This window comes from Podarcis muralis, chromosome 2 (assembly GCF_964188315.1).
Source record: "Podarcis muralis chromosome 2, rPodMur119.hap1.1, whole genome shotgun sequence".
NCBI lineage: Eukaryota > Metazoa > Chordata > Lepidosauria > Squamata > Lacertidae > Podarcis > Podarcis muralis.
In genome coordinates, this window is record NC_135656.1 from 83,041,220 (window position 1) to 83,066,295 (window position 25,076).

At 43.1% G+C, this 25,076-nt stretch overlaps 1 protein-coding gene across 3 annotated transcripts in view; it reads left to right on the top strand.

The window, feature by feature from the left end:
* NCKIPSD (NCK interacting protein with SH3 domain) overlaps positions 1–25,076 on the top strand; it is an 86,841-nt gene that overhangs the window by 59,984 nt on the left and 1,781 nt on the right. For 2 of the 3 annotated variants that reach the window (XM_028719153.2, XM_028719154.2), the window contains 7 exons: positions 2,882–3,052; positions 4,525–4,611; positions 6,922–7,060; positions 15,271–15,351; positions 16,473–16,601; positions 21,393–21,485; positions 23,270–23,442. In XM_028719153.2, coding sequence (XP_028574986.2) covers positions 2,882–3,052; positions 4,525–4,611; positions 6,922–7,060; positions 15,271–15,351; positions 16,473–16,601; positions 21,393–21,485; positions 23,270–23,442 — 873 coding nt within the window. The remainder of the gene's footprint in view (positions 1–2,881; positions 3,053–4,524; positions 4,612–6,921; positions 7,061–15,270; positions 15,352–16,472; positions 16,602–21,392; positions 21,486–23,269; positions 23,443–25,076) is intronic. The other variant, XM_028719155.2, reaches the window with a different exon arrangement.

The following is a 25,076-nucleotide window of genomic DNA, read 5'->3' on the forward strand; positions in this document are numbered from 1 at the left end:
TACTGCGCCTAAAATTTCAGATTAAAACTGCAGAGTGGAAGGAAAGGAGGACCTTTTTCCGCCTGCCCACTTCCAGCTACTCTCTGAAGACTGGAGAAGAGACCCTCTTAAGAATATTAGGGGAGTGGGCAGGGGAAGGACTAGACCATGTGGAAAATGAACATAATATTTTGGCTGCAGTTCATTCATTTTCAATATTGTTGTTATAAAAAAGTGCGCCTAGACATTCTGTTGTTGTGCCTGTAGCTTAGGTTTTTGTTGTTGTTGTTGTTGTTTAGTCGTTTAGTCGTGTCCGACTCTTCGTGACCCCATGGACCAGAGCACGCCAGGCACTTCTGTCTTACACTGCCTCCCACAGTTTGGTCAGACTCATGTTTGTAGCTTCGAGAACAGCTTCGAGCTTAGGTTTAAGGTGCCATTTAGCTCCTAGCTTTCATATCTCAGTTTCTAAGACTACGCTGCTCCCACACTGCTGTTGACTAGTCTAAAGGTCATCTTATATGGCACATTAGTTAAGCCCTATCTTGCTGATTACAAAACAAAGTTAGTTATTGTACTAAGCAAATAGCTGACTTGGATCTTGAATCATTATAGTTCCGTGATAAGTTACATCAACCCAACTTTCAATCCATATACACCCAGGGCACACATAGTGGCTCTTCGGGAAGAAGGACTGGATATAAATTTAATAAATGCACAAGTAACATAGTGGGACTGCAATTATGGCTGCCCAGCATGGATAGAGGGGAAACAGTTTTGAATGTGCAGCTGCCCAAATACACTGACCTTTGACTTCTTTATCATCATGGAGAGTCTGGTCATGATCCCTCAAAATGACAGTGTAAAACTGGGGTCTAACTTGTCTTCCAGCAACACAGTTTATTTGCACACCTTTGCTCGCAAACATCTTTTGTTTACACTCTAGCAATGAAACACTTTTGTTCTGCACTCTTCAGACTACCAACTCTTAAATAGTCAGCCAGCTACAAATCTAGTTTATTTCTTACCCAACTGGCAATATTTCACTTCCATGCTCTCCTCTATCCATACTTCTGGATTAAACGTTTGCTGTTTGGGAACTTGTGTTGGGAACTTGTCTGATCACATAATGGTTCTGCATGTACCTTAGCATCATACAATGCTTCTCCTCTGGTTTTGGTCATATTATGGTCTGAATTGATCTGTTTGTGGAAAATCCTTTTCTCAGACCATAGGGCTGGATAAAGACCTCCATCACTATAAGTCTATGTGAAGATAAAAGCATAAAGTTTTATCTTGGTCCTGAACAAATGTTGCATGAACCATCTATAAGGCTCAGTCAGTGTGGATGCACAGAACAAGGACTTATTTATTGTGGCATCACTTGTTTGGGGACACCCCTCCAGGAAAAGCCTGGTTTTTGTTTCACCAAGCTTTTGTGGTTTTCAGAGCCTAGTATCTTTTGTCCTTATTCCACTCTCCCACCCTCATCCTAAATATAAGGCCTCGGGTTCAATCTCTGACATTTCAAGGAACTGCTGGGCATTCCTCCCATCTGAAACTGCTGAACTACGGCCAGCCACTGTAGTAGGGTCAGCATGCAGCTAAGTGAACTTATGGTCTGACAGTATAAGGTGGCTTCCAATTTCCTTCCTTGCAAATTGCTTAGATACTGAGAGATGACATTTCAAGGTGCTGATGGCAAATTCTAGGGCATGTTTTGCATGGAAATCAGGGCTCTAGAGAAATCATCTTGCTCAGTTCCAACCATGTGTTATCCTTTCTACATTAATTACTTTTCAAAGATCCCCCCCATCCACACTGCAAGTTAGCCAGCTAAGGAACTCTTGGCTGCATCTAAGCAACTGCCCCTGTATGGTTTTTGTTGTTGTGGGTGGTGGGGAGGCACCCCAAAAAACATTAGCATGATCCTTTACCTATTCCCAATATAGTACCAGTAGCGCTCCGTCTAAGGAAGGGAGAGAAAGGGTTGGAGAAATCTGATAGAGTTAACGGTGCTTCTGTTCTCACAGTGTTGATTTAAAATGAGGTTGAATGAACAGTGTGATGGGAGATGGAGATTCTTGCCATCGTAACTCTAAAATGATGCAAGGCTCTTTTAGTTGGGTTCCTAGGGCTATGATTTTCATCACATTTTGCAAGCACATAGGGTCACTTTCATGCCTTGTGACAAAACAAAAGTTGCACAAATAGGGAGAAATAGATTTCTAATCTTCAATAGAATCACAGTTGCTTTATACACCCCCTCTGCCAATGTGAATTCATTTGTTTAATCAGGTTAATGGCATAGTTGGCAGGTGCAAAAACCCAAGAGTTGTAAGATTCCCAAACTGCCTCCTTCCTTACAGATATGATTGTGCCCAATGAGCTGTATTGTGTTGACACTTCTGCTCCCCAGGTTATACACATCTTTGAGGAATATCGTTTTCTGTGTACCAGCTGAATTAACTAATTGTTCAAGCTGTTTGCCATCCGTTTCCCAGGACACTGAGCAGAACAGACATTTCAGTTTTGAGAGTACTAATTCATGCTTATGACTGTGAGGGTATTCTCATAAGTGATACTAACCCCATTCAACCTCTTGTGGCCAGTTCAAATAAAACCTTTATTATTATGACCAATAGCCATTAAGAAACCAGGGTAAGAAACAAATAGAAGACATTATCCGGATATGGAATAAAATAAAGTAAAATAAGTCACTTGTGGCATTTATGGATGCCTGTGCATGATTTGCAAATGGCAGTTCATTGAAGGCCTTCACTTGGAAGGTGCACTTACCTTAGCCATTTAAATCTCAGTTGAAAATTAAATTATAGTTGAAAACAAGTGCTTTTCCAGTAAGTGCTCACTGTTAAAGCGGTGCATATTATTTTTGTTGCAGGATCTTTGTTCAGGACTGCCTTCTGGTCAGATCTGCCATGACGAACAGAGGCTAAAGGTTATATTTGCAGATCTGGCCCGCCATAAAGATGATGCCCAGCAACGCAGCTGGGCTCTCTATGAAGATGAAAACGTCATCTGCTGTTACTTGGAGGAACTGCTTCGTATTCTGGTAATTTCCTGCTCTGGCTTTTGCATGGCTGGAGACTTGGTTACTTTCTCAGACTTCTGTTCAGCAGAAATGTAAAATTTGATTTATGTATTATTTATTGAGTGACGCGGGTGGTGCTGTGGGTAAAACCTCAGCGCCTAGGACTTGCTGATCGCAAGGTCGGCGGTTCGAATTCCTGCGGCGGGGTGCGCTCCCGTCGTTCGGTCCCAGCGCCTGCCAACCTCGCAGTTCGAAAGCACCCCCGGGTGCAAGTAGATAAATAGGGACCGCTTACCAGCAGGAAGGTAAACGGTGTTTCCGTGTGCTGCGCTGGTTCGCCAGATGCAGCTTTGTCACGCTGGCCACGTGACCCGGAAAGTGTCTGCGGCCAGCGCTGGCTCCTGGCCTATAGAGTGAGATGAGCGCACAACCCTAGAGTCTGGCAAGACTGGCCCGTACGGGCAGGGGTACCTTTACCTTTTTATTATTTATTGAATTTATACCCCCACATATCCTCCCGGAGGAGCCCCGAGTAGCAATCAAGACAGGGTAACTTAGAGCTTTCCAAACTTTTCATGTTGGTGACACACTTTTTAGACACGCATCATTTTGCGACACAGTGATTCAGTTTTACCCATTAAACTAACCCCTTTCCAGCCCCGGGAGGAGCACGGGGAAGCGTTTGCTCAACGCAACTACACACTGCAGCCAACACACTAACATGTTGCGACACAGTTTGGAAAGCTCTGGCGTAACTTTTTAGCTGGGGTGGGAGATGAAAAAAAAGAATGATACAGATGCATTTCTGTTATGTATGTGGCATGATAACCTTGTCTTGATCCATATCTCTCTCGAGAGGCCAGCATGTGTACGAACATGAATGTGAACTGAAATGTGAAATTGCCTAATGTTGCTTGTTTTTAGCGTGTTCAATAGCGTTTCTAAAGTAAGGAGTCTGCAGGTGTAAATTTACATTAAAAGGCTGACTCTTTCAGAAGAAGCATCTATTAGCAAGCGGAAAAGAAGTCCAAAACAACTTATAACTCTCATATTTGGTGCATTTTAGTGAATGTTCATTGTTTAAGGATGTGATTGGCTTGAGGGGGTCCTTTTCCTCTTCCAGGCCTGAAATTAAATTGGAAATTTGGGGTTTGGGGGAAAAAACCCTTATAAGCTATTTTATCTTCCAGAATGAGAGAGATATTACTTTATAGGTAGCAGCATGCTCTTGTTTCAGCAGCTTGCATAGCTCTCTGGAATTATATGTGGGGTTTTTTGTTTGGACCATACATCTGTAGACTGTTTTTGCTTCAGGACAGAGACTTGTTTTGGTACTGAATATAACTTTAGTTTGTATTATATTAGTTTATGTTTGGGGAATGGAAAGATTGTGGTTTGGGACAGATCTGCAGGTTCATTTTGCATGGCTACTGTCAGAAACAATACATTCTTGGTTCCCCGGCGAAACTGATTTTTTCCATCCACATTTCCAGACCGATGCGGATCCTGAAGTCTGCAAGAAGATGTGCAAGAAGAATGACTTCGAATCGGTTATGTCCCTTGTTACATATTATCAGATGGTATGAGGCTGCAGTCAATATTTTTTTTGTTTCCAGAGAATGATAGATAATGTTTTATCCCATGTTGATGGCCTTTCAGCTGATTCCCTGGTGGCCCGCTGGAATGCAGAGTTAACCAGGGCTATTGACTGTCTGGCTCCAAAGTGCCCTCTCCGATTGCATGGAGCCCAGACAGCCCCGTGGTTTTCCCCGGAGCTGAGGGTGATGAAACAATCGTTGAGACGGCTAGAGCACCAGTGGTGGAAAACTCCCTCTGAATCTTACCAGACATGGGTGTAGAGCTCCAGAGTGGCTGAGAAAACCCAGCCAGATGGGCAGGGTATAAATAACTTATTATTATTATTATTATTGTTATCATCATCATCATTGCAGCTGCATGTAGGGGGCACACTGTTTTTATGTAATCCTTGTTCACAAATCAAAACTGATGGAGAGTTTTTGGGGACAGGAGTAAGTGAAAATGTGAACACAAGTTTACAACAGTGTTGTCAAGAACCTTAACCTCCTCCTGGCATTCTCGGTTCCAGGAATATTTCCAATTGGTTTGTCTAGCCTGTGAATAGTGAACCTTTAGCCATCCAGGTGCTGTTGGAGTCCAACTCCCATCTGGCCAGTGGTTAGAGATAATGGATGTTGTAGTCTGGCAACATCTGGTGGGGGGCACAGTTTCCCCATGCATGGGCTTGCCAGTTAAATCAGGCAACTATGAAGGCTGTAGTATTCCACACTACGATCAAGTAGCCAAACAGTAAGAGCAAAGGAAGAATATGAGCATGCTGAGTGTGAGCTTAACAGTGTAAATCTAGAGAGCGTAAGCTGTAAATGAACCCATAACAAAGGACTGCTTATTTCCAAAGTTTATTTGTGGCATCAGGAAAAGTGTGCCTGAAAACAAGCCTTATATCTGGGTCATGGACACATCTCTGCTAGCAGCTTGGAAGATAAATCTAGCTGCCCCTTATAAAAACACACAAAAGCACTCCACTCAGGAACAGAGGTAGCAGCTTTGCTGTCATCGAGAGGAAGGATTTCTGAGAATGCCTTGGGAACATTGGCAGGCTGTTCCTGCTCTTCTCTTAATTGATGCACATCTGTGCATTCATAAACAGCTTTGGGTAGGAAATTAGGTTATGAAGATACTTCTCTGGGACAAAGGAAGGAAATCAAGTATGCGGAGAAACATGTAGGTGTTTCTCTTTAGTGCCTGCAAGAATGCTTCTTTGCTCCATCCCTTTCCGAGGGCTCACTGTTACAGCCATCTGCCCTAGATAATCCACTCTCCTATGATTGTCATAATTAATTCATTTCATTTTAAATATGTTTTTATTTTAAAAAATCCAGCGCATGGAAAGTAGGGGGAGGTCTGTAGTTTACTGCTGGAGCATCTTCTTTGCATGCAGAAGGTTCCTGGTTCAATGCCCAGCATCTCCAGGTAGGGCTGGGAGATGGAGATAATTCCTGTCTAAAACCCCAGACAGCCACTACCAGTCATTGTAGTTGCGTCTGAACTAGATCGACCAATGGTATGACTTGGTACGAGGCGTGTCCCTGTGTGGTGGGAGTTGCCATTGTGATAGATAGTCAACTTGTATGGATCAGAAATTAGTTGTACAAGTGTAATGTTTCCTTTCTGTGATGAAATATCTGAAAGGATCTTCACACACAAAAAGAAGTTATAGAGGAGTTGGAGTTATTTATTAGTGGATAATTCATCTGTTCCCAGTTGTATCAATTAGGAGACTCTCTCTTGAGGAGTAAGCTTACTTTCCTCTAATCCCAAACAATGCTTGGATTGCACTCTATCACAAAACTTGTGTGATGCTACAAATTGATGCAGAAGGCAAATTGGAAGGTGGTAATAAATGGGTCTGCCTCAAGTAGGAAGAGGTTATCTGGCACTGTCTTTTAGTGTTTAGAGTTGGTTTCAACAAACCAGGAAGTCTAGGTTAACTGTCATTTCTCTGTACTTCGAGTCCAGGAAACTGTGGTTAATAACTCCCAAACAAGCTGTAGCTTCATTTCTGGCTTGTCACTAACCTTGGTTTCTTGGTTTCTTGATTATCTTATTCATAAAGAACTAGGCAAGAAACACTAATGGTGAAATTCAGTTCACCACCATTTTCCATACCCTGAAAGGCCAGCTTCCATGTGAGCTCACTAACTTGAAACTGTTCCAGTGAAGATAAATGTACTCGCTTTGCTGAGCTCAGTTCTTAAACTAAATACTTAACCTTGGTGAGTACTGATAAAAAACAGGAAGTATTTGCCTGGCATTTTGTCATTTAAAATTTGTCGTTTATAACTTTTTAGGAGCACAGAGTGCCATTACGGCTACTGCTTCTGAAGTGTTTTGGAGCAATGTGCAACTTGGATGCTGCTATTATCTCTGCTCTGGTGAATTCGGTCCTGCCAATGGAGCTAGCTCGAGACATGCAGACTCATACCCAAGGTAAGGCAAGCTTATAAAATGGCTCTTGCTACATCTCTGCTGCTTGTCATGGAGATCTTGAGGTGGTATTATTATTATTATTATTATTATTATTATTATTACTACTACTACTACTACTACTACTACTACTACTACCTACCCACCCATCTGAACTGACTGGGTTGCCCCAGCCACTCTGGGCAGCTTGTGAGGTATTGTGGGGTTATGAAGATTGGGCATCCAAAATAATTGTTACAGGTATTTGGACAGCAATCTAATCCACCATTGCAAGAGTCTCTGAGATGGGTGTTAGTAGGAAATTAAGACTGATGGGCACAGTGGAGTTATGCCACCAAGTTGAAGCAGAGGCAGGAAGCGAAGAGTGTGAGGGAAAGTAGATCTGAAAGTACATTCTCTTACCCGTATCCTTGATCAATTGCCTGGCATTTCTTCCATGCTTCTACATCCTAGAAATCCTGTTGCAAGCTGAGGAAGCAGCTCACAATAGCCAAAGAGAGAGTGCTTGAGTTTTAGTTTGGTTTGGGTTTTGCAAGCATCTCCCGCGTAGCTGAGCAAGTAGTAAGGTGCTGGTCTATGTGTTTTGAGTTTATTGGCCTCCTTCTAAATGATCATTCAAGTAGCTTCTGTTTCCATTTCCCCAGCTAAACCTTCAAATCTTGCTCATTCTGAATTGTCATGAATTTGGGCCCCTGGGATTGTAGCTGAATGTTCCGTTTTGAGTATTTGGCTTCACTAGCATTTCATTTAAGTGACTGCATGTCTCCCAGGTAAATTTTCAAGTGGCTCAGAAGATGGCTTGGGTGAGTTTGGGAACCATTGATAAAGGTTTTTTGGGGGAACGATACCTTGACCGTTCTATGATGGAAAGTGTATGTAAATCTTGGCGAAGGATGGCCTTGTGTATTTCTGATTTAGATAGCATGGATATAGCGGGGGGGGGGGTGAACTTGCCTGGTTCAGGCAGTTTAAAAAGGGACGGTAGATCTTGATCTCATGGGTGACCTCGTGTGAAGCCATGTCTTTGAAAGCAAAGTTTTGCAGAAGAAAAAGATTGGAAGTGCTTTCATTAGACAGAGAACATTTTTTATTAACTAGGTTTAGCAGAGCCAGCTACTTCTGCTCTTCGATATGTATAAAATATGCAGCAGGCTGAATAAATTAATTCTGCAGTTTGTTTATTGCTGCCAAGTGCCGATTTAAATCTCTTGGCTTTCTATCCGTTCCATGGCTTTGATGGGCAATGCATACATATCTCGAAGAAAGAAGCCCATGGTGTCTTTCTAGTGGGCTGTATCTTGTTTCCTTTTACCTTTTTATATTCAGCTGCTGAACATGGAATAGTTAAAAAAAAGAGTTGCTGTCTTTGACTTCGCGGTGTTGTCACCTGTTGCCATATAGTACACTGGCAAAAGAGTGGGAGTTTTATTGGGATTTAATGGGCTATTTGATTTTTTAAAAAATCAGTTAAGTATCCCTTAAAAATTATCTGGCTTAGTATCACACACACACACACACACATGCTGCAACAGACTGCCACCATGAGAACTAGTTTAATTAGAACTCTGAAACTAATGCAAGCGCACATGATAAAGTCTAGACCCTTAATCTTTTAAAACTGAATCCATAATCCACTATCAAATGTGGCATTAACAGCCTGCTTTTCTATACAAACGAATAACCCTTTGAAAGTAAGCATTATAAATGATGATTATATGACTACCCATATTTGCATCCCATCCTTTGACTGTGCTCAGGGTAGTGAGCTACCTGTACAGGTGAACGAGCTCACTTTATCCTCATAGCCTACTAGTGAGAGGTTAGACAGAAGGTGTTAGCTGTGTAAGCTTAACTCTGATCTTCCCACTCCAAGTTCAGCGCTAACCTTTGCACCCCACTGCCTCCTGCGATACAATCCTATTCAGGTCTGCTCAGTAGTAAGCTCCTCTGAGTTCAATGAGACTTCCTCTCATCCAGGTGAGCATAGGATTGCAGCCTTACCAGCTCTGGGTGGGATTCAGCTGCACAGCATACATCCACACAAACATTTCAGCTTGCCATATGGAACAACCCACCCCTTTCCTCTGTGTAGCTATATACAGTGGAACCTTGGTTGTCAAACGTAATCCATTCCAGGAGGCCATTCGACTTCCAAAACTTTTGACAACCGAGGTGCAATGGGCGGGCGGAAGATTCCATTGAGAAACACGTCTCGGAAGCCGTTCGACTTCCAAGGCACATTCGAAAACTGGTTTTCAGCATTTGAAAACCAAAATGTTTGGCTTCCAAGATACCCAAAAACCGAGGTTCCACTGTATCTAAAACGAGGTTTGCTGTCAGACATCCCAAGTCTTCTGATAAAGGATTTGGAAGCTTAATGGCTTTAATCTAGAGTTAAGGGTTAGAGGGAAGAACCGGACATTTACCAAATGGGTGCAACATAGCTGTGGTAATGAAAAACTGTGTTCCGTCTGTCTAGGGTGCAAACAGATCTGTTTGATAAGTCCAAACAGAGGCTCACTACACGGTTTCTTTGAAGGACAAAACTTTGAAGAGAATCCATTGGCCATCTTTAAGAAAACCACAGTTCTGTTTTGTTTCATTTGTCGCATTCAAAAACCATTTGAGGGGTACACTCGGGTGCTAAGCATAGGGTTGATATATACCAGTAAGACGGCCTTTCCTCAGTGCAAGCAGCAAACAAGAGAGAGGGGATTAATTAAAGCCAGCAGAAGCACAAGGTAGGCTAGAGAACATGAATGCCCTGCGCTTGATCGGATGCAACTCTAAGCCTTGCTGAGCTGCAAGGGGATGAGAGGGAATGCCAGGCTGCCGTTATCTGCATACAGATAGCCAAGATTGTTCTGCCCTGAAGGTATAAAAAATCCGACAGTCACACTTAACACAAACAAAATGGGAAAACTACAGAGCAGAACTAGCATGGGGAGCAGGCAGGCGATGTGTGCTCTTGAGTGGGTGGGATGGTGATCTGGGAGATGGCAACTGGCTTCTGACGCAACGACCCAGCTATGCTCTGTGATACATTCATTCATTCCCTGTGTTGCTGCAATGCAAATATGATCCGTCCCTGCACTTTATACTTGTTATGCTTATAGATGTCTGAGCTTTCTCTTTATCACAGCAGTTTATTGATTGTCCACAGTGTCTGAAGTTGTTAGCATTTTTTATCTTGGCATGCAAAAGTCTCTGTAAAGGGTGTTTATTTCTGCTGGTTAAGATGGCAGTACTTGAAGCTGTAGTTCTCATTGTTCACTCTAGCGGGAAGCTTGCCTGGATTTCAAGATTAGTCCTAGCTTGCTGGCATCTAAAAATAAACTTTCGGCTCCATACATCACTAATTTATAAGTTCGTCTACAGGCAGATGTTTTTATTCTATACTCCGTATTTCTCACAAATGGATTCCTTTTTTCATCTACTGCTTGGATAATTCAGAGTTCAGGTGCCCTTTTAGACCTCTAACTTGTCTTTGCTGGGGGCGCTGAAAAAGAAGGTCTTTTTTGTCTCCTGTTTCTTCCTTCCTCCTACAAGTCTATCCTGCCAGAGCTGTGTGGTAGCACCTGCACAACCTTGCCAGCCATTTTAGCTGTCACCAAATGTGCAGACCATGTTCTCCTGGTAGCTGCCCTGGGCTGTTCCTTTGTGATCTCCCTACAGATAGTACCTTCCAATCTTGTAGAGTCAGCCTTTGGCTTTGCAGCCAGTAGTTGCTTGTTTTTCAATTCTGCATGCTTCAAATACAATACAAATAAGCTGCTAGGGGAAGAGACCATAAGGCTAGATTATAAATATTACATATGCTTTCGTTTGACTGAAGCATCTGCTTCTGGAAAGGTATTCTGCCCCATGCCCTCCTGTCACGTTTATTTTCAGCTTACCATTTTCTATCCCCACACAGCACATCTGAGGAGCATTCATCTTGCGCACACACTATTGCTCATGTGTTAGCAATGGCAGACCTTGACAGGTATGTGATTTTGACAGCCAAAACTATCCAGCGCTTTCCCTTCATGTCAGTTACCAGTTCATTTGAAATAACACTTCACAATGACACAGGACTGATCACCGAGACAATGAAAAAGTGGCAAGGGGCAGTGAATACTTTGCCACTGGTCCATGTCAGCCATTTCTTTCTTTCCAGGGGCCATTTTGTGCAACAGTGCTTAGATGATTTCTTTTTCTGCTGTTGCTGTCACAAAACTGTAAACAGATTCTCTCATGAAAAATGACCTTGAGTGCTGGAGTGATAGAGGCTTACTTTGTTGCTTGGAACTTGGGAATCGAGGCTGATCTGTCTTCTGATAGACTGCAGAGCATCTAATCCCTTTTGCGGATGGCAAAGAGCAGAGCTATCCATGCCAACTCTCAGGCGGCTGGGGATTGTTGTCAAGCCAGAAGCAAGCGTTCCATTGGATCCTGCCTGGTGCTTAAAGAGGAATACTGGAGGCTAAAGCTCTCTGCATGGATTCTGGATGCTTTTGATGAAATAATGCTTTCCCCTTGTGCTGATGCAAGCACCTTGGCTGCTGTCCAACTTTTTCTGCTAGATGCTTCTTGCCCCTGGACAGCCACTTTCCTGTGGTGCTTCTAGTCTGCAAATCTTTTCCACATGGTATTTTTGGGGGGAAGCTTATTATAAGACGCAGCAAGGCAGTATTAACTAGAACAATTCTGTTTATAATCCACTCCTGTAATCAACTGTCCCTTGCCATTGCTACATAGAGACACAACACTGCTGTCAGTTCTACATTTTTCTTCTGCTCTCTCCTTTTTTATGAGCTTCACTTTTTGAGCCCTTCCAAAGTCCTAATCTTCCTTTGTTGCATTTGTGGTCCAGAGGATTGGCTTTGTGGTTAAGTTCAGAAAACATTCAAGTTGACTCAAAACTCTGGGTAATGCGGTTTTCATTTCCTCTGCCCTTCATGAACTGGCCTCAGCTTTGTGTGTAGTGTCAGTCATCAGAGGTCCCCCCTCGTGAATTGTGTCTTCAAAGTGAATTGGGTTGAATTGTGGTTTTTTAGTCTTCGTAAGAGCTACTGGTAACCTTTTCCCCTCCTCCTTTAATATGCCCAGGATGGAAAAGTGACTGGTCACATTTGCTAAGGACGCACCATTTTGCCATGGCTTAAGAGAAATGAACTAGGTGCTCAGAACAAACCTTAAGGTTTTGTATCAATGAATTTAGCATGCACTGAATAATTGAATTAGCTTACATATTGCATTCAGCTTCTAGCATTCCAGATATATTTCTTACAAAGCTTTAATTGCGTTAGCTCTTTTCATTCCTCTGCGAGTAACTGCTACCCTGGTACAATACCAGAGAAGATGGTAGCAGGGGCCAGTGGCAGCTTGTATGTTGCCACTTGCCACTGCTGCCCAGTGCAAAACCTGCTGCAGTGATGGCTTGATATCTTTAGAAGGCCCATCAGCCCCAAATAGTTCCTTGCCTAGAATCCCCATACACTGGTGGGCGTGCTATTTGAATAGCAGAGACCCTATACAGCACAACATGTTTCATTGTTCTGCTCTTTCCTTGTTTTAGTTTTAGGGTGCTTTTGAGTTGTTGACATGTTGTCAGATCATGTATCGTTTCCCCCAGTTTCTTTATCCTTTCTCTTGGCTAACTGGGGCTTCTGCTCCTTGACTCCTTTCCCAGGCAGCCAAAGGCCTTCTCCCAGGCAGCTGCACCCATAAACAAAGCTGATGGTTTCCCCTAGGATGGCACATTTGCTGGTAAAATAACAGAGCGAGGTACATATGAAACATTGGCGCCCCCTAACCTGTTCTGGAGCTTCAGGGAAGCCTGTGTCCAACCCTGCCACAAATTCTTATGTTCATCTGCCTGACTGGCGGTCACATCCAGCGGAGGGGGATGGTTGTGCCAGATGAAAGTTGGGACCCACCTGGGAAACAAAACATGCTGAGAGAGAAATGGACAGATCCACACTTTCGAAGTCCAAGTACTTTCCTGCTAATCGTCACATAGAGTACATAACCCAAGTATTGGCCTATACAGAAATGAGCCAACTTTTACTGGGTTATTCATCGCTGCACATAATAACTAGGCTGTGTAAACCTCTCCATGCTTTAATGATCTCTTGTAAACAGTGCAGTGCATATTTCATTGTGGCCATATGCCCTATCATGTGGCGTTTCTTATTTAAACCCCTACTGGAACATGCCAACTAATTAAGATTCAGGAAAGGCAGTGGCTGTGGTTCTGTGGAGCGCTCATGTATAGATGCTGCCAGTGAAAATTGTGCTATACTAGCAGCCTGCAGGACAGGTTGATGCATGAGGTACAAATGTGCCCTGGAAAGGAAGCGAAAACGCACACCTGGAATAGTCTGAATCTCAGGTGACTTGTAGCCAAACTATTGCTGATTTATGGGAAAGAAATGTGTTCTACAGGAACGGCTGTAAAAAACCCCACACTAAACCAAATTAGAATATATGTGAGATCTTGAAATACTATTTGTGGTAGGGGAAGCTGTTTAACCCAGTTGTATTATATATTTTTAAATTGTCCTGCTTTTCTTTCACTTAGGAGTTCAACACAATTAACAGCAAAGCAAACAAACAAATCCATATACAAAGGGCAGAATTTAATGTGTGAGCAAATTTCCAATCGTGCCCAGAACCTCCCCTTTCCCTCTTCCCCCTTGCAGCCCCTCCCCCACTATCCCAAAATCTGTTCCAGAGGCTCCCCATACCTTTTGGAGAAGACTCTGAGGTCCATGGAAGGCTCTGGGAAGTGGGGTGGGGAGAAGAGCGGTGAAATTCCTCTGGGCAATCAGAAGTCTGTTCTTCTCCAGCACAGCATTTGATAATGTGCCGTACCCCCTGTTTTATTAAAAAGCAAATGAGAATTTAATACTACAATAATACAATTAGCAGTCAGAGAAATAGGAGAAGAGGTCCTGTCCCGATGTGCATCAGTAACGAGTTAAGACCAGGAATTTTTATTAAATCCATTTTTCTTTAAATGTGTGCTCTAATGCCTTAACCAACCTTGTTTTTCCTTTAAAAAGCAAGTTTATCCTCCACAGTGAACTTCATATGTGTAAAATTTACTTCCGCTTTGGTCTAGTCAATTTCACCAATCTGAAATGTATTGGGCAAGAGGTGATTGGAATTAGGAAATATGAAAGCAGGGACTGAATAGACTCTTTCCTCTACTGCCGATTATGTTTGTGCTATTAGAGCCAATGGATGGAGGCATCCTTTGCAGTAAGGAGTAAGTCACTACCATTTTGCTCAACAGCAGGGGTGGCTAATCTGTGACTCTCAGATGTTGATGAACTCACATCGTCCTTTACCATTGGGGCTGGTGGGACTTGGAGTCCAACAACATCTGAAGGGCCACAGATTTCCCATCATTGCCCTGCAGAAATCAAACTCTGTTGCCTTAACCAGACAGAATGGATATATGAAAGCTCAGTTAGACATAGAACAAGAATTGTAGAAAAAAAGAAAAATCCAGCAGACATGACATGCTGGTCTTTGGACCAGAGATGAGGAACCTGTGGACCTCCAGATCTTGCTCAGCTCCAAGTCCCAACAGCTTTAGCCAGCATGGTTGGGGATGGTGAGAATTATATAGCAACATCGGGCAGTAGGCAAATTCCCTATATTTAAACTTAATAGCTCTTGCATACTCCACTTCAAGACTCAAGACTTTGTTGACGGTATCAAATATCGAGAGAAATGTACCGTATTGCCCCAAATATAAGCCACACACCCCAATTCAACTTTGTAAAGTTAAAATGTGGCTTAAATTTGTGACCTTACAAAAATTGGCTGTTATGATATCATTGCTGAAACACATACGGTAAAATGGAATGGGTGTGAGTGCCCGCGGAATTTTAAGGGAGCGGCTTATATTTGGGTATTGACTTTTTTTTCCTCCCCCCCCCCCTTGAATTTTAAAGGTGCGGCTTATATGCGGTTGCGGCTTATATTTGGGGCAATACGGTATCTGTTTAAGAGCTGACACCATGCCGGAAATGTAACACATATTTTCTGATCTGCTGCATTCATTGTATAATCTCTTCTTCTATCTTGACTTTTTTCAATGTGGCAGAAATTTTGCCTTAGGGGAGAAAGAGAGCAGACCTCCAAGCAAGCCAGCTGCCTTCCTTCAATGGCATGTGCCCTGGCGCAGGTGTAACTAAACTCGTGGCTTTCTTTTCCAGACCATCAGAAGATGTGCTACTCCGCTTTGGTGCTGGCTATGATATTCTGTATGGGAGAACCACTGCCATATCATCACTATGGTGAGAAAAAGCTCCACCGCAGGGGGTGGGTGGCAAGCTGCCACTGAGCAGAGGATTTCTGCAGTTTTTTTTAACCTATAATTAAAGAGAGACAGCTTGATCCGAGATTGCTCTCCACAGTCTGGAAAACGGCTCATCAAAACGCTTACAGGGAATATGAGAACTGGATGGAGCCCAGATGAGTGAAAACTTGCTTGGTCTTCCCTTCAGAACTGTGTGTTGAATTCAGCTTCCCTGAGATCAGTCAGGACATTTGTTGGAGGGCAGCCATATCTTTCTTATTAGCTGATAAATGGCCCTAAGCCTTCAACTCCGTCCTTCCACAGTCTGTGTCTGTCTATTTCATTTATACCCCACCTTTCCTCCAAGGAGCTCAAAGTAGCATACATAGTTCTCCTCCTCATTTTATCCTCACAATGACCCTGTGCAATAGGTTATGATGAGAGCAGGAGAGATTGGCCCAAGGTCACCCAGTGAGTTTCATGGCTGAGTGGAAATTTGAACGCTGGTCTCCCAGATCCTAGCCAGGCACTCTGACCACGACACCACACTGGCTCTCAGTAAACCACCCTTGCAGGGCAAACAGCAGCTTGGGAGGAGCAACTTTTCAAGGGAAAATATGCAAGAGGAAAGGGGTGAAATCTCCGTCTCCCAGCACCATAGCTACCAAACCTAGTCCCTCTCTCCAAGAGCTGTGTTTAACCAGCAGGTGGGTGGGGCGAGGGCATAACAGGGATCCATACTTGGATTACCCCTCTTTTATCATCTAGTTTGGGTCCTCAGTTAGTGGAACTGTTTGGCCTTGGTGACTGCTGTGCACCTACTTAATACGAATACAATACAATATGATCCATTTAATGCGCATCAGATACAGACTTCCTGTCTTTATCAAATGGACATGACTAACATAGTTTCATTTATTTCAGTGGATCTACTCTGAATAGGACTTAAATACAACCCAAAATGAATAACCCCAGTGTCTCATTTGCTACTCAGCTTTTTGAAATGTAGTGGCTGGACCTATAGTTTTGCTTCGCATACCAGAAATCACGTCCCCTGTGGAGTCTTTTAAAAACAACAACAGAACAAAAACATTTCTAAACATATTTTATTTTGCACAGAGCACCTCAATTCCCAGTTTGTCCAGTTTCTGTTGGATGTGATTGAAGATGGGTTGCCATCAGACACCACAGACCAGCTGCCTGACCTGTTCATTAATGTTCTTCTGGCTTTTAACCTTCACATTCCAGGTGAGTAATAAAAGTTTTCCCAGCTGAGATGATGCCAAGGTTTTCAGTGAGCTGTGGAAGACTTTTCACTGTACTTTCTTTAAGTTGCAAGAAGCCTCTGTCTAGGTTTTGGAATGGGTAAGATACAGATTTAAATAAGACACTTGGCCATGCTCTACAGGTGGAAAGGGAGCAGATTTACATTTCTGAAAATATGAGCTCAGGTATTATTAAGGGAGATTTAAACTGCTTCTGGACTAGCCAGCAAGCTCTCATTTCTGCACCTCTTCCTCGAAAGGGAACACTTTCCTGCCAACTTGGTAAACAAGGTTGGCAGTTTTCCCCTTGGAACTTTACACTGACCTATCAGAGCTCTCCTTTTGCGCTGTGATTAGTATTTCCAATTGGCTCAGCAACATGCACACATCTTGGCACAGTTCAGGATTAAATCTGCAGTCACCTCCTTTCTAGCCAGTTCCATGGCCAGCTCTTCTAGGGCACCGTCATTTGAGGTGTCTAGAAATTTTGCCTCTTTGTCCGAGTCAGAACACACACTTGCCCAGTCTCTGTGAGGCACATTGAAGTCATGCATTATGATCATGCTTTCTATGTAGGATGCTTCCCAGGTGGTATGTCTTCAGTGCGGAATTAGTTTGAGGCTGGCACTGTCCCCTAGAATTATTCTGTGGATGAAGTTGTTCCATTGGTTTGTTTGGCACTGTGCCCTCTTTGATGTCCACAGTATGCCCTTCCCCCCCATTTCTCTTTCCACTCGGTTTCCTTTTTGCCCACTACATCTATGGCCCCCTTTTAAAAATGAGCACGCCTATTCTACTGTCTTGACTTGGAGGCTTCTTTTGGTAGCATATAAATACCGATACATGTTTTCCCCTACACCCTTTAGCTTCCTTGACTGGCTGTATGCTCATTGTTTAATATTAACCTGTCAATAGTAACCTGTGCACAATCAAAAACAGTTTCATCCTCCTTCCCCCTGCTTTCCCCAATAGGTAAAGTATGCATGTGAGAACTGCACTTTCATAGTTGTGCTCCATGAAATGTGGAGACTCAAAGCTGGGGTGCTGGGAGGAAATTCCAGTCTGAGACTTTGTTGTAACAAGTACTGGGTCCTTAGCAATGCAGTTAACTGGGCATCTTCCTCCTTTCGGTGATTGGCAGCTGTTCTGCTTATCCCTTGCTGTGCCTTGTGAATTTCATTAGCTGTAGATGCATTGTAGGTTATTCCTTATAATGGTATTCTGCTGGGCAGCACTTTCTCCAGGAAGACTTGATCTCCCCTTGTTCCTGCCAGGCTGAGCCTTTTGGGAAGCAGCTTAGCTTAGCCTTGCTGTTGGTGATTGCAGGCACTTTTTAATGTAATTTGTTGAGTGGGCAGTCATAAGCAGGTCAGAACACACCGTGGTATCAGGCTGCATCTTGTTAATCCTGAATATCCTGGCAAATTATTACGCTGCCAAGTTCTCATGGCCTTGCCTTAATTGCTTTCTGCTTTTGCATGGGATGCCTTTCCACCTTGGCTTCATGAAGTGGAATGGATTAAGCAGCTATAAACACATCCAGTAATTTGCCACCTAGTATTTAAGGGATAACATCATTAAGATATGGGTTATAGTAAAGTGTGTGTGTGTGTGTGTGTGTGTGTGTGTGTGTGTGTGTGTGTTTGTAAATAAATAAATCTGTTGCATTATTAATCACCTAATAGAAACGGATTTAAGTCTATTTTTTCTTCCCTTTTATTCATTACAGTTTTATTCTTTCAGTGCTGGCTAGTTTGAGTAATTACCTACACTGTTTCACCTGACGGGCAGAGTATTTATATGAATTATTTTGTGCCCACCTGGGGTACAGTGGGAAACTGGAACTTAGTCAAAACTTACAAACTAATGCTCAGCCTCTTTTTGGACTGCATTTCTTTTTGTGTGGAAAAAAGCCTATGTCTTTCAAGCCACCAGAGTGTGTAATGCAGAAAAGGCCACAAATTCTGCTTCTCTGAAACCTGTTCAATGTGTGTGTGTGTTGTCTTCGGCATGATGCTTTCTGAAATGTTACAGATATTTCCCGGCATGTAGAGGTTCTACTGTTTTCTTCCCTGACACATCTCTGCCTTTCTGTTGACTTGCTCTGATTAGTCCTAAGAGTGCCAACTAGTATTAGACACAGCATTCAGTAAGTGCAGATGGAGGGAGCAGTAATGGAAGCAAAGACGTCACCATGGCAAGTTGAGGTCATTTGCAAATTGCAAGGGATGGCAAGACAGAATCAGTTGCCTTCTTCCATCCTTATGGGTTTCCCTCCCCACTTCATATATAGCCATATTGTATGGTTCTGAAACAAAAACAAATAAGCCCAAATTCTTATTATAGCCATGTATCTCTTCCATCCTAGGCCTTCCAAAGCAACTTGCAGTTGAAAAAGCATAAATAATGTAAAAACCCCAAAAACAAATCATGTAAAAGTGGCAGCACAATCTTAAGGAATAAGATTCTTTATTTAAGGAATAAAGCACAAAAACATAAAATAAAACAGAACAGAAAGGAATCCTTAAAAATATTCCTCCCTATGCATGAATAGTAATGAGATTGTTGTCCATGAAACAAGGGGTGGGAGGTAGCTGGCGCAAAGTCAGGTGACTCAGACAGACCAATGGTAGCCCCGATTGGGCAGAGGCTATGGCATCTCAATGTTGTTATTGTTTTTTTTGGGGGGGGAATCATTTGCATTCATTTGCTGCCTTCGTTACAAGTTGTTCAGGATGGGAAATGAAACTTAAACCAGACTGTGAAATACTGGCTTTTTCACAGGGGGGGAGGGAGCTGTTGACTACTTACTCCTGTCTCTTCCTCCTGCACTTCCATGCCCATGCTGTGTGATAGAATGGCATCAATTATGGAATGTGCCGAAATAGCGGTGGGCCTCCACTGCGTGGCATTGTCTGAGCCTCTTTCTGGCTTCTTCCCATCCCCTGGGGTGGTGTAGCGTAAGAAAGCTCAATTTTCTATATGGTTGTCTGAATAATCTTGGCTTCTTAGTTGAGCAGGTGTAGCTTGCTGACTGGAGAGCAGGGAGCTTCACATTACCTAGCAAGACATATTTCTGCAGCTGAATTTTGCAGCACAAACCCTGATGACTATTTCAGGAGCAAGCTGTGAGCCCCTGTTTTGAAACAGGGCCTGACGCAGTGACTAGATGCAAACGCACACAGTAGAAGTGAAGAAGTGTGTATTGTATAAGTTAAACATTTGTTCTAGAATCTTCGGCCAGATTATGAATATGGGCTTCCATGGCTTTAATGCTTGATAATGGCTAGTAGCAAATTCAGTAATTTCATGTATGAAAATAACAAAAAACTATATTTAAAAAAAAGAAAGTAGTGGTATTGATTTTTTTCCCCTCAGGTGTATAAAGTAATAAAGAAAACTAGTAAATGGAGGATACAGGTGACAGCCCAAAGATTGCGGTATAAAATGAAAATGGCATTTTTAACAGACAACTACATTACAACACTGGTTGCATCATAACAAGGCTTCATACAGCAAGGGTTTCTCCAGATGACATATTTCTTGAGCATTCATCTTGACACGCTTACAGAAAGTTTATACAGAGGTTATGCAGTGTCAGTTGTTTACTGAACATTGGTCCTGATTGGTTTGCGAGGAAGTTATAGGACAGTGATTTGCTTGCACCATGTCTTTGTTAGTTCATTTCATTTCATTTGTTCATTTATTTATACTACCCTTCGTCCAAAGATCTCAGGGCAGTTCACAAGGTAAAAATACAGGATCAAAGTGCAAATAAATACAGTGGTCCATCAGTTTAAGAGCAGTCTGGTTTAAGAACGATTTGGTTTACAAACTCCGCAAAACCGGAAATAGTGTCTTGGTTTGAGAACTTTACCTCGGTCTAAGAACGGAATCCAAACGGTGAAAGGGCACTGGCGGCGGGAGGCCTCAGTAGGGAAAGCATGTCTCAGTTTAAGAACAGTTTTGGTTTAAAAACGGACTTTCGGAATGGATTAAGTTCATAAACTGAGGTACCACTGTAGTTAGAACAAAAACAAAACCATAAGCCACCCCCAAACACGTTTAAAAGGCCATAGAATATTAATCAGCTTTATATCTAGTATTATGCGAGAGCGAGAACACCCTTTCCCTATCTACTTTCTCCACACCAAGCATAATTGTATACACCTCTGTCATGTCTCCTCTTACTTTCCTTTTCTCTAAACTAAAAAGTCCCTTGCCTCCATTCGTTTGATAATTTTGGCAACCCTTTTTATTGTGATCTTCCTTCAGCTCTGCAGTGGCTGTACATGGCATTCCTGGTGCAGTCCCATCTTAGGCAACAGCATTATGATATTGATATGTTTGTGTTTGTGAGACCTGATGGAAGTGGGATGTGCATCCGGGTCGAGTGATCACTGTGGGGTAAACAACACTAGCCCTCTTCAGTCATTCTGCTTGGCTGCAAGCCTTAAACACGATACAGAGCCTCCACCATTACCCATGTCGCTATCCCCATTGTGGAGGATGACTATGAAGCAGGGAGCCTCCTCTACTAATAAAAGATTCCCACACACTGTAGGCTCCTGAATAAGTGGCGTTTTGATTGGCACAGAGACCCTCCACTTACAGTGAGAGACCCCTACTTTGCATCGCGACACTCCATAAGTTGGGGGTGGGCAGTGGAGATGTGTCTTCGCCCCAGCTCTTTTTCCCCATCACTGATAGCTATTGTAACTAAGCCAGTTATAGGCAGCTGGTCACTTCTAATAAAGCCTGTTTTATTTCTTAGTGCCTGAGCATAATGTGATCATGGTTACCGTGAGCAAGCACTCCAATGTCAAAACCTTCACAGAAAAGCTTCTTCTTCTCTTGAATCGTGCGGGTGAGTTTGTCTGCAGGTTTCTATTACTGTTTCGAGATAACGGCAGCACTAATGGCCAAGTAGATCTGAAGAGTGGCACCTGCTGACATTGCAGAGGAGGAATAATTGGCAAACAGTTTCTAAGCTCCCGTGAAGTTTTCTGCCTTTTAAAGTTTCTAGGCCAGGGGAGTCGGTTCTGCCTCTGTGGTAGAAGGAGATTGACCTGCTGGAATGCAGGTAATTGCTCAGTTAGTGGCAGAACGGCATGCAGTGACCTTATCTGGCCAAAGAGCTGTATTCCAGGTGTGTAGAACTAGACAAAGCACCGTATGGAGTGCAGATCCCCCAACATCTTAACCGTGGTGTCCTTAGAACTGTATTTTGGGGAACTGAATTTTTAATAGCTGTTTGCAATCACTTTGGAGTGTCTTGGTTGCGAAGCAGAATAAAAGTATAATAAATATTTAGTGCAAAGCTCTGTGCAGCTGTTTCTCAGGGATTTTGAGATCTGTATAACCAGGGAAGATGGTACTGAGTAAAGGATCTGGTAGCTGATGTGAAATCCTAATAACCCACCCCACTTCTTAAAAGCATGCTTCCTAGCCCTGGTAGTCACTGTAACAAACCCAAGGGACCCCCACCTTTGTTCTGTATTTTGCTTCCACTTTTCCCTTCCCTCCTTCAAAAGGATTTTTGCTTCGACAAACTGGTCTTGTCATCAGCTTTGGATCTATGCTGATTCTCTTTGCGCCCAACCTCCAGGGATATTTTGAAGCCAGGATGTGTGAGTGGTTGTGTATGTCTCAACAACTGGATTTTCTTCCCCCACTGGCACACTCTGTGAACCAAAAACCTCCAGAGTCTAGCTTCTTAGGGGATCTTGTTGTGTTTTCTTTCTCTCCCAACCCACCAGCTTTTCAAGTAGCCCACCTATAGAATACTTTGCCAGCGCTGAACATTGTGTTGAGTCTGCTGTGGAGCCTGTTGTAAAGCACTTCATTAAAGCAGGAGAGCTTTCCCCCTACACTCTCTAATTCCCTACCTATGCCTTCCTAACAAAGGATTGTGTGGACTAATGTATTTAGGAGCATGGGGGGTCCTGCCTGCTTATGTGTGTGTGTTCAGGCTCCCTTTACTTTGTTGATTTGCTCTTAAATGACTTCCTGTGTTTCATGCTTCTACTTTATCCCTGGTTTAAGCCCTTTTCCAGACTGAAAATGATGTTCTTAGCACTTCAGGCTGTTTTTAGCTTTTGAATCTCCTTCCCTTGGCCTCCTTTCAGATCCTTAGTTGTTGCTAGAAAGCCTACTCTTGACATCTCACTTTGAGTTTATTTCTCAAATGCCAAGACTTAAGCAAGGTTCTCCTTGAACGCCTCCCTGCAGCCACCGTCTTTGTCCCTTGTGCAGGAGTATATGTCCTGCACTTACACTTTTTCATGTACGGAGCGGCAGTGAAGTGGTCCATGGAAGAAGTGGGTGTCTTAGGGGGTAAGCTAAATGTTACAGTTGTATGACCCATGCGTCACAATACAGTTTATGCCAATTTTCTATAAAGAGAGGCGCTGATAGAGAATTCAAGGCGAGGGTAATGCACTTGTGGAAAGCTTTCTCTCTCCTCCTAGGGCAGTGCTGCAATGGGGAGGAAAATCTCTCTGCTCTTCAAGAGACTGGTTTCTTTGCTGCTCAGAAACTAGCTAAGCCTCTCCGTCCACGCACATTGTGTATAAATTGCTTCCTTCGGCTAAAGGGAGCTCGTGTCTATGCATGTCACAACAAGCTTCTTTTTCTCTGACCTGTGATCAGACGACCCCGTGTGCATCTTCAAGCACCAGCCGCAGCCGCCTCACTCCGTGCTGAAATTTCTACAGGACATCTTTGCCAGCAAGGACACGGCAAACATCTTCTACCACACAGACATGATGGTGATGATTGACATAATTGTGAGGCAGATTGCAGATCTCTCCCCTGGAGAAAAGGTACTTACAGAAAGAAAAAGAAAGCCCATGTCTCCTCTTTGAAAAAAGAGAGGCAGAACTGAACATGAGTGAAGAGGTAGAAGCTTCCTGGTGTGTGTCTGAATGGATAGGCAGCTCTTCCAGCTTGCAGGCATTTGCCACACACTTAAAAGCATATCTTCGCATCCAGCAGGATTAGAAAGATGCTTTTTTTTTAATTTTAAGAAAAAGTAAAGCTCTTAAGAAGCCAAAAGGGACAGCCAATGCTACAGCTTCTACCTTTTGTCGGTGGGGTTTGTGTACAGGCTCTGAGGCTACACTTGCTGTATAATGAAGGTGCATCTCCTGGTCATGATGGAATGCTAGAAGCACATTATGCCAATGCTCTAGAACTGCAGTCTTCAACCTTTTCAGACACAGGGCCCATCTTCGACCCAAACATGCATTTGGGGACCCACTGCCATATATTTGTGTGGTGGAAGCACTGCTGTTGTGACTCACCATAGATCAGGCCACAGCCCAATACAGTTGTACCTTGGAAGTTGAACAGAATTAGTTCCAGAAGTCCGTTCAACTTCCAAAATGTTCGGAAACCAAAGTGTGGCTTCTGATTGGCTGCAGGAAGCTCCTTCAGCCAATTGGAAGCCGCGGAAGCTCTGTCAGACATTCGGGTTCCAAAGAACGTTCACAAACCAGAACACTCACTTCCAGATTTGTGGCATTCGGGAGCCAAAACGTTCAGCTTGCAAGGCGTTTGGAATCCAAGGTACGGCTGTATTAGGTCCTGAACCACCTGTTGAAGACTAATGGTCTAGAGTCTGCATTTGCCTCCTAGGACCAATTCAATGTGCTCCTGTTTTGCAATGAAGTTCTGATGGGTTTGGGGCACCAATATTTTGGCATCTTTATTCTGAAATCACTTTAATATCATCCTGATAGCATTTGTGCTCCAAAAGCTCAAATGGGCACAAAGGTTGTGTTTTGTTCTAGTCTTTCCATTGCTGAACTACTTTTTCTAGTGATTCACTAAAAGCCTGAATTATGCATGCATAAGATATATTTTTATATTTCATAGTTGCAAAGAACATCTGTTCTTAAAGCTGTCACCCATCTCAAACTTTCTCCGATAGGCTAGACTACAAGACCAATAAATATGCATGGCTGACAGGATCTTTTCAGAGGAGGGCTTCTCAGTTTATTGGGCCTTTGGCTGGTCAAGGTTGGGGATTTTAGCTGTCTCACTTTTTGGATTCACACAGTGAGCCTGAAACCTAGAGGAATGTTTCTCTAAAGCATTATCTACCATCTCCTTTCTCCCCTGTGTAAAGCAATGAGGCTGTATATTCTAGAGTCTGCATTCTTTCTGGCCAGGGTTAGTTGAGTAATTGTTCTCATCCCTGAAGCTGCTTGAAATGGAAGAGGCACATCTAGCACTGGGATGTTGTTTATTGAGCCACCTGAGTCCGAGTCCAGTTGACTAGTATTTGAAAGCCATTCAGCTAATTCGATTGGTTGGCTAAATAGATTTCCAGAACTCCTCTGAAAGTGAGGGCCCCTACAGACCAATGGGGAAAACAAAGATTGCAGAGGAATCTTTCACTTATGAGCCTATTCTATTTGCAATTGCTTGTGCTGCAGTCTTGCGCTTGACGAAC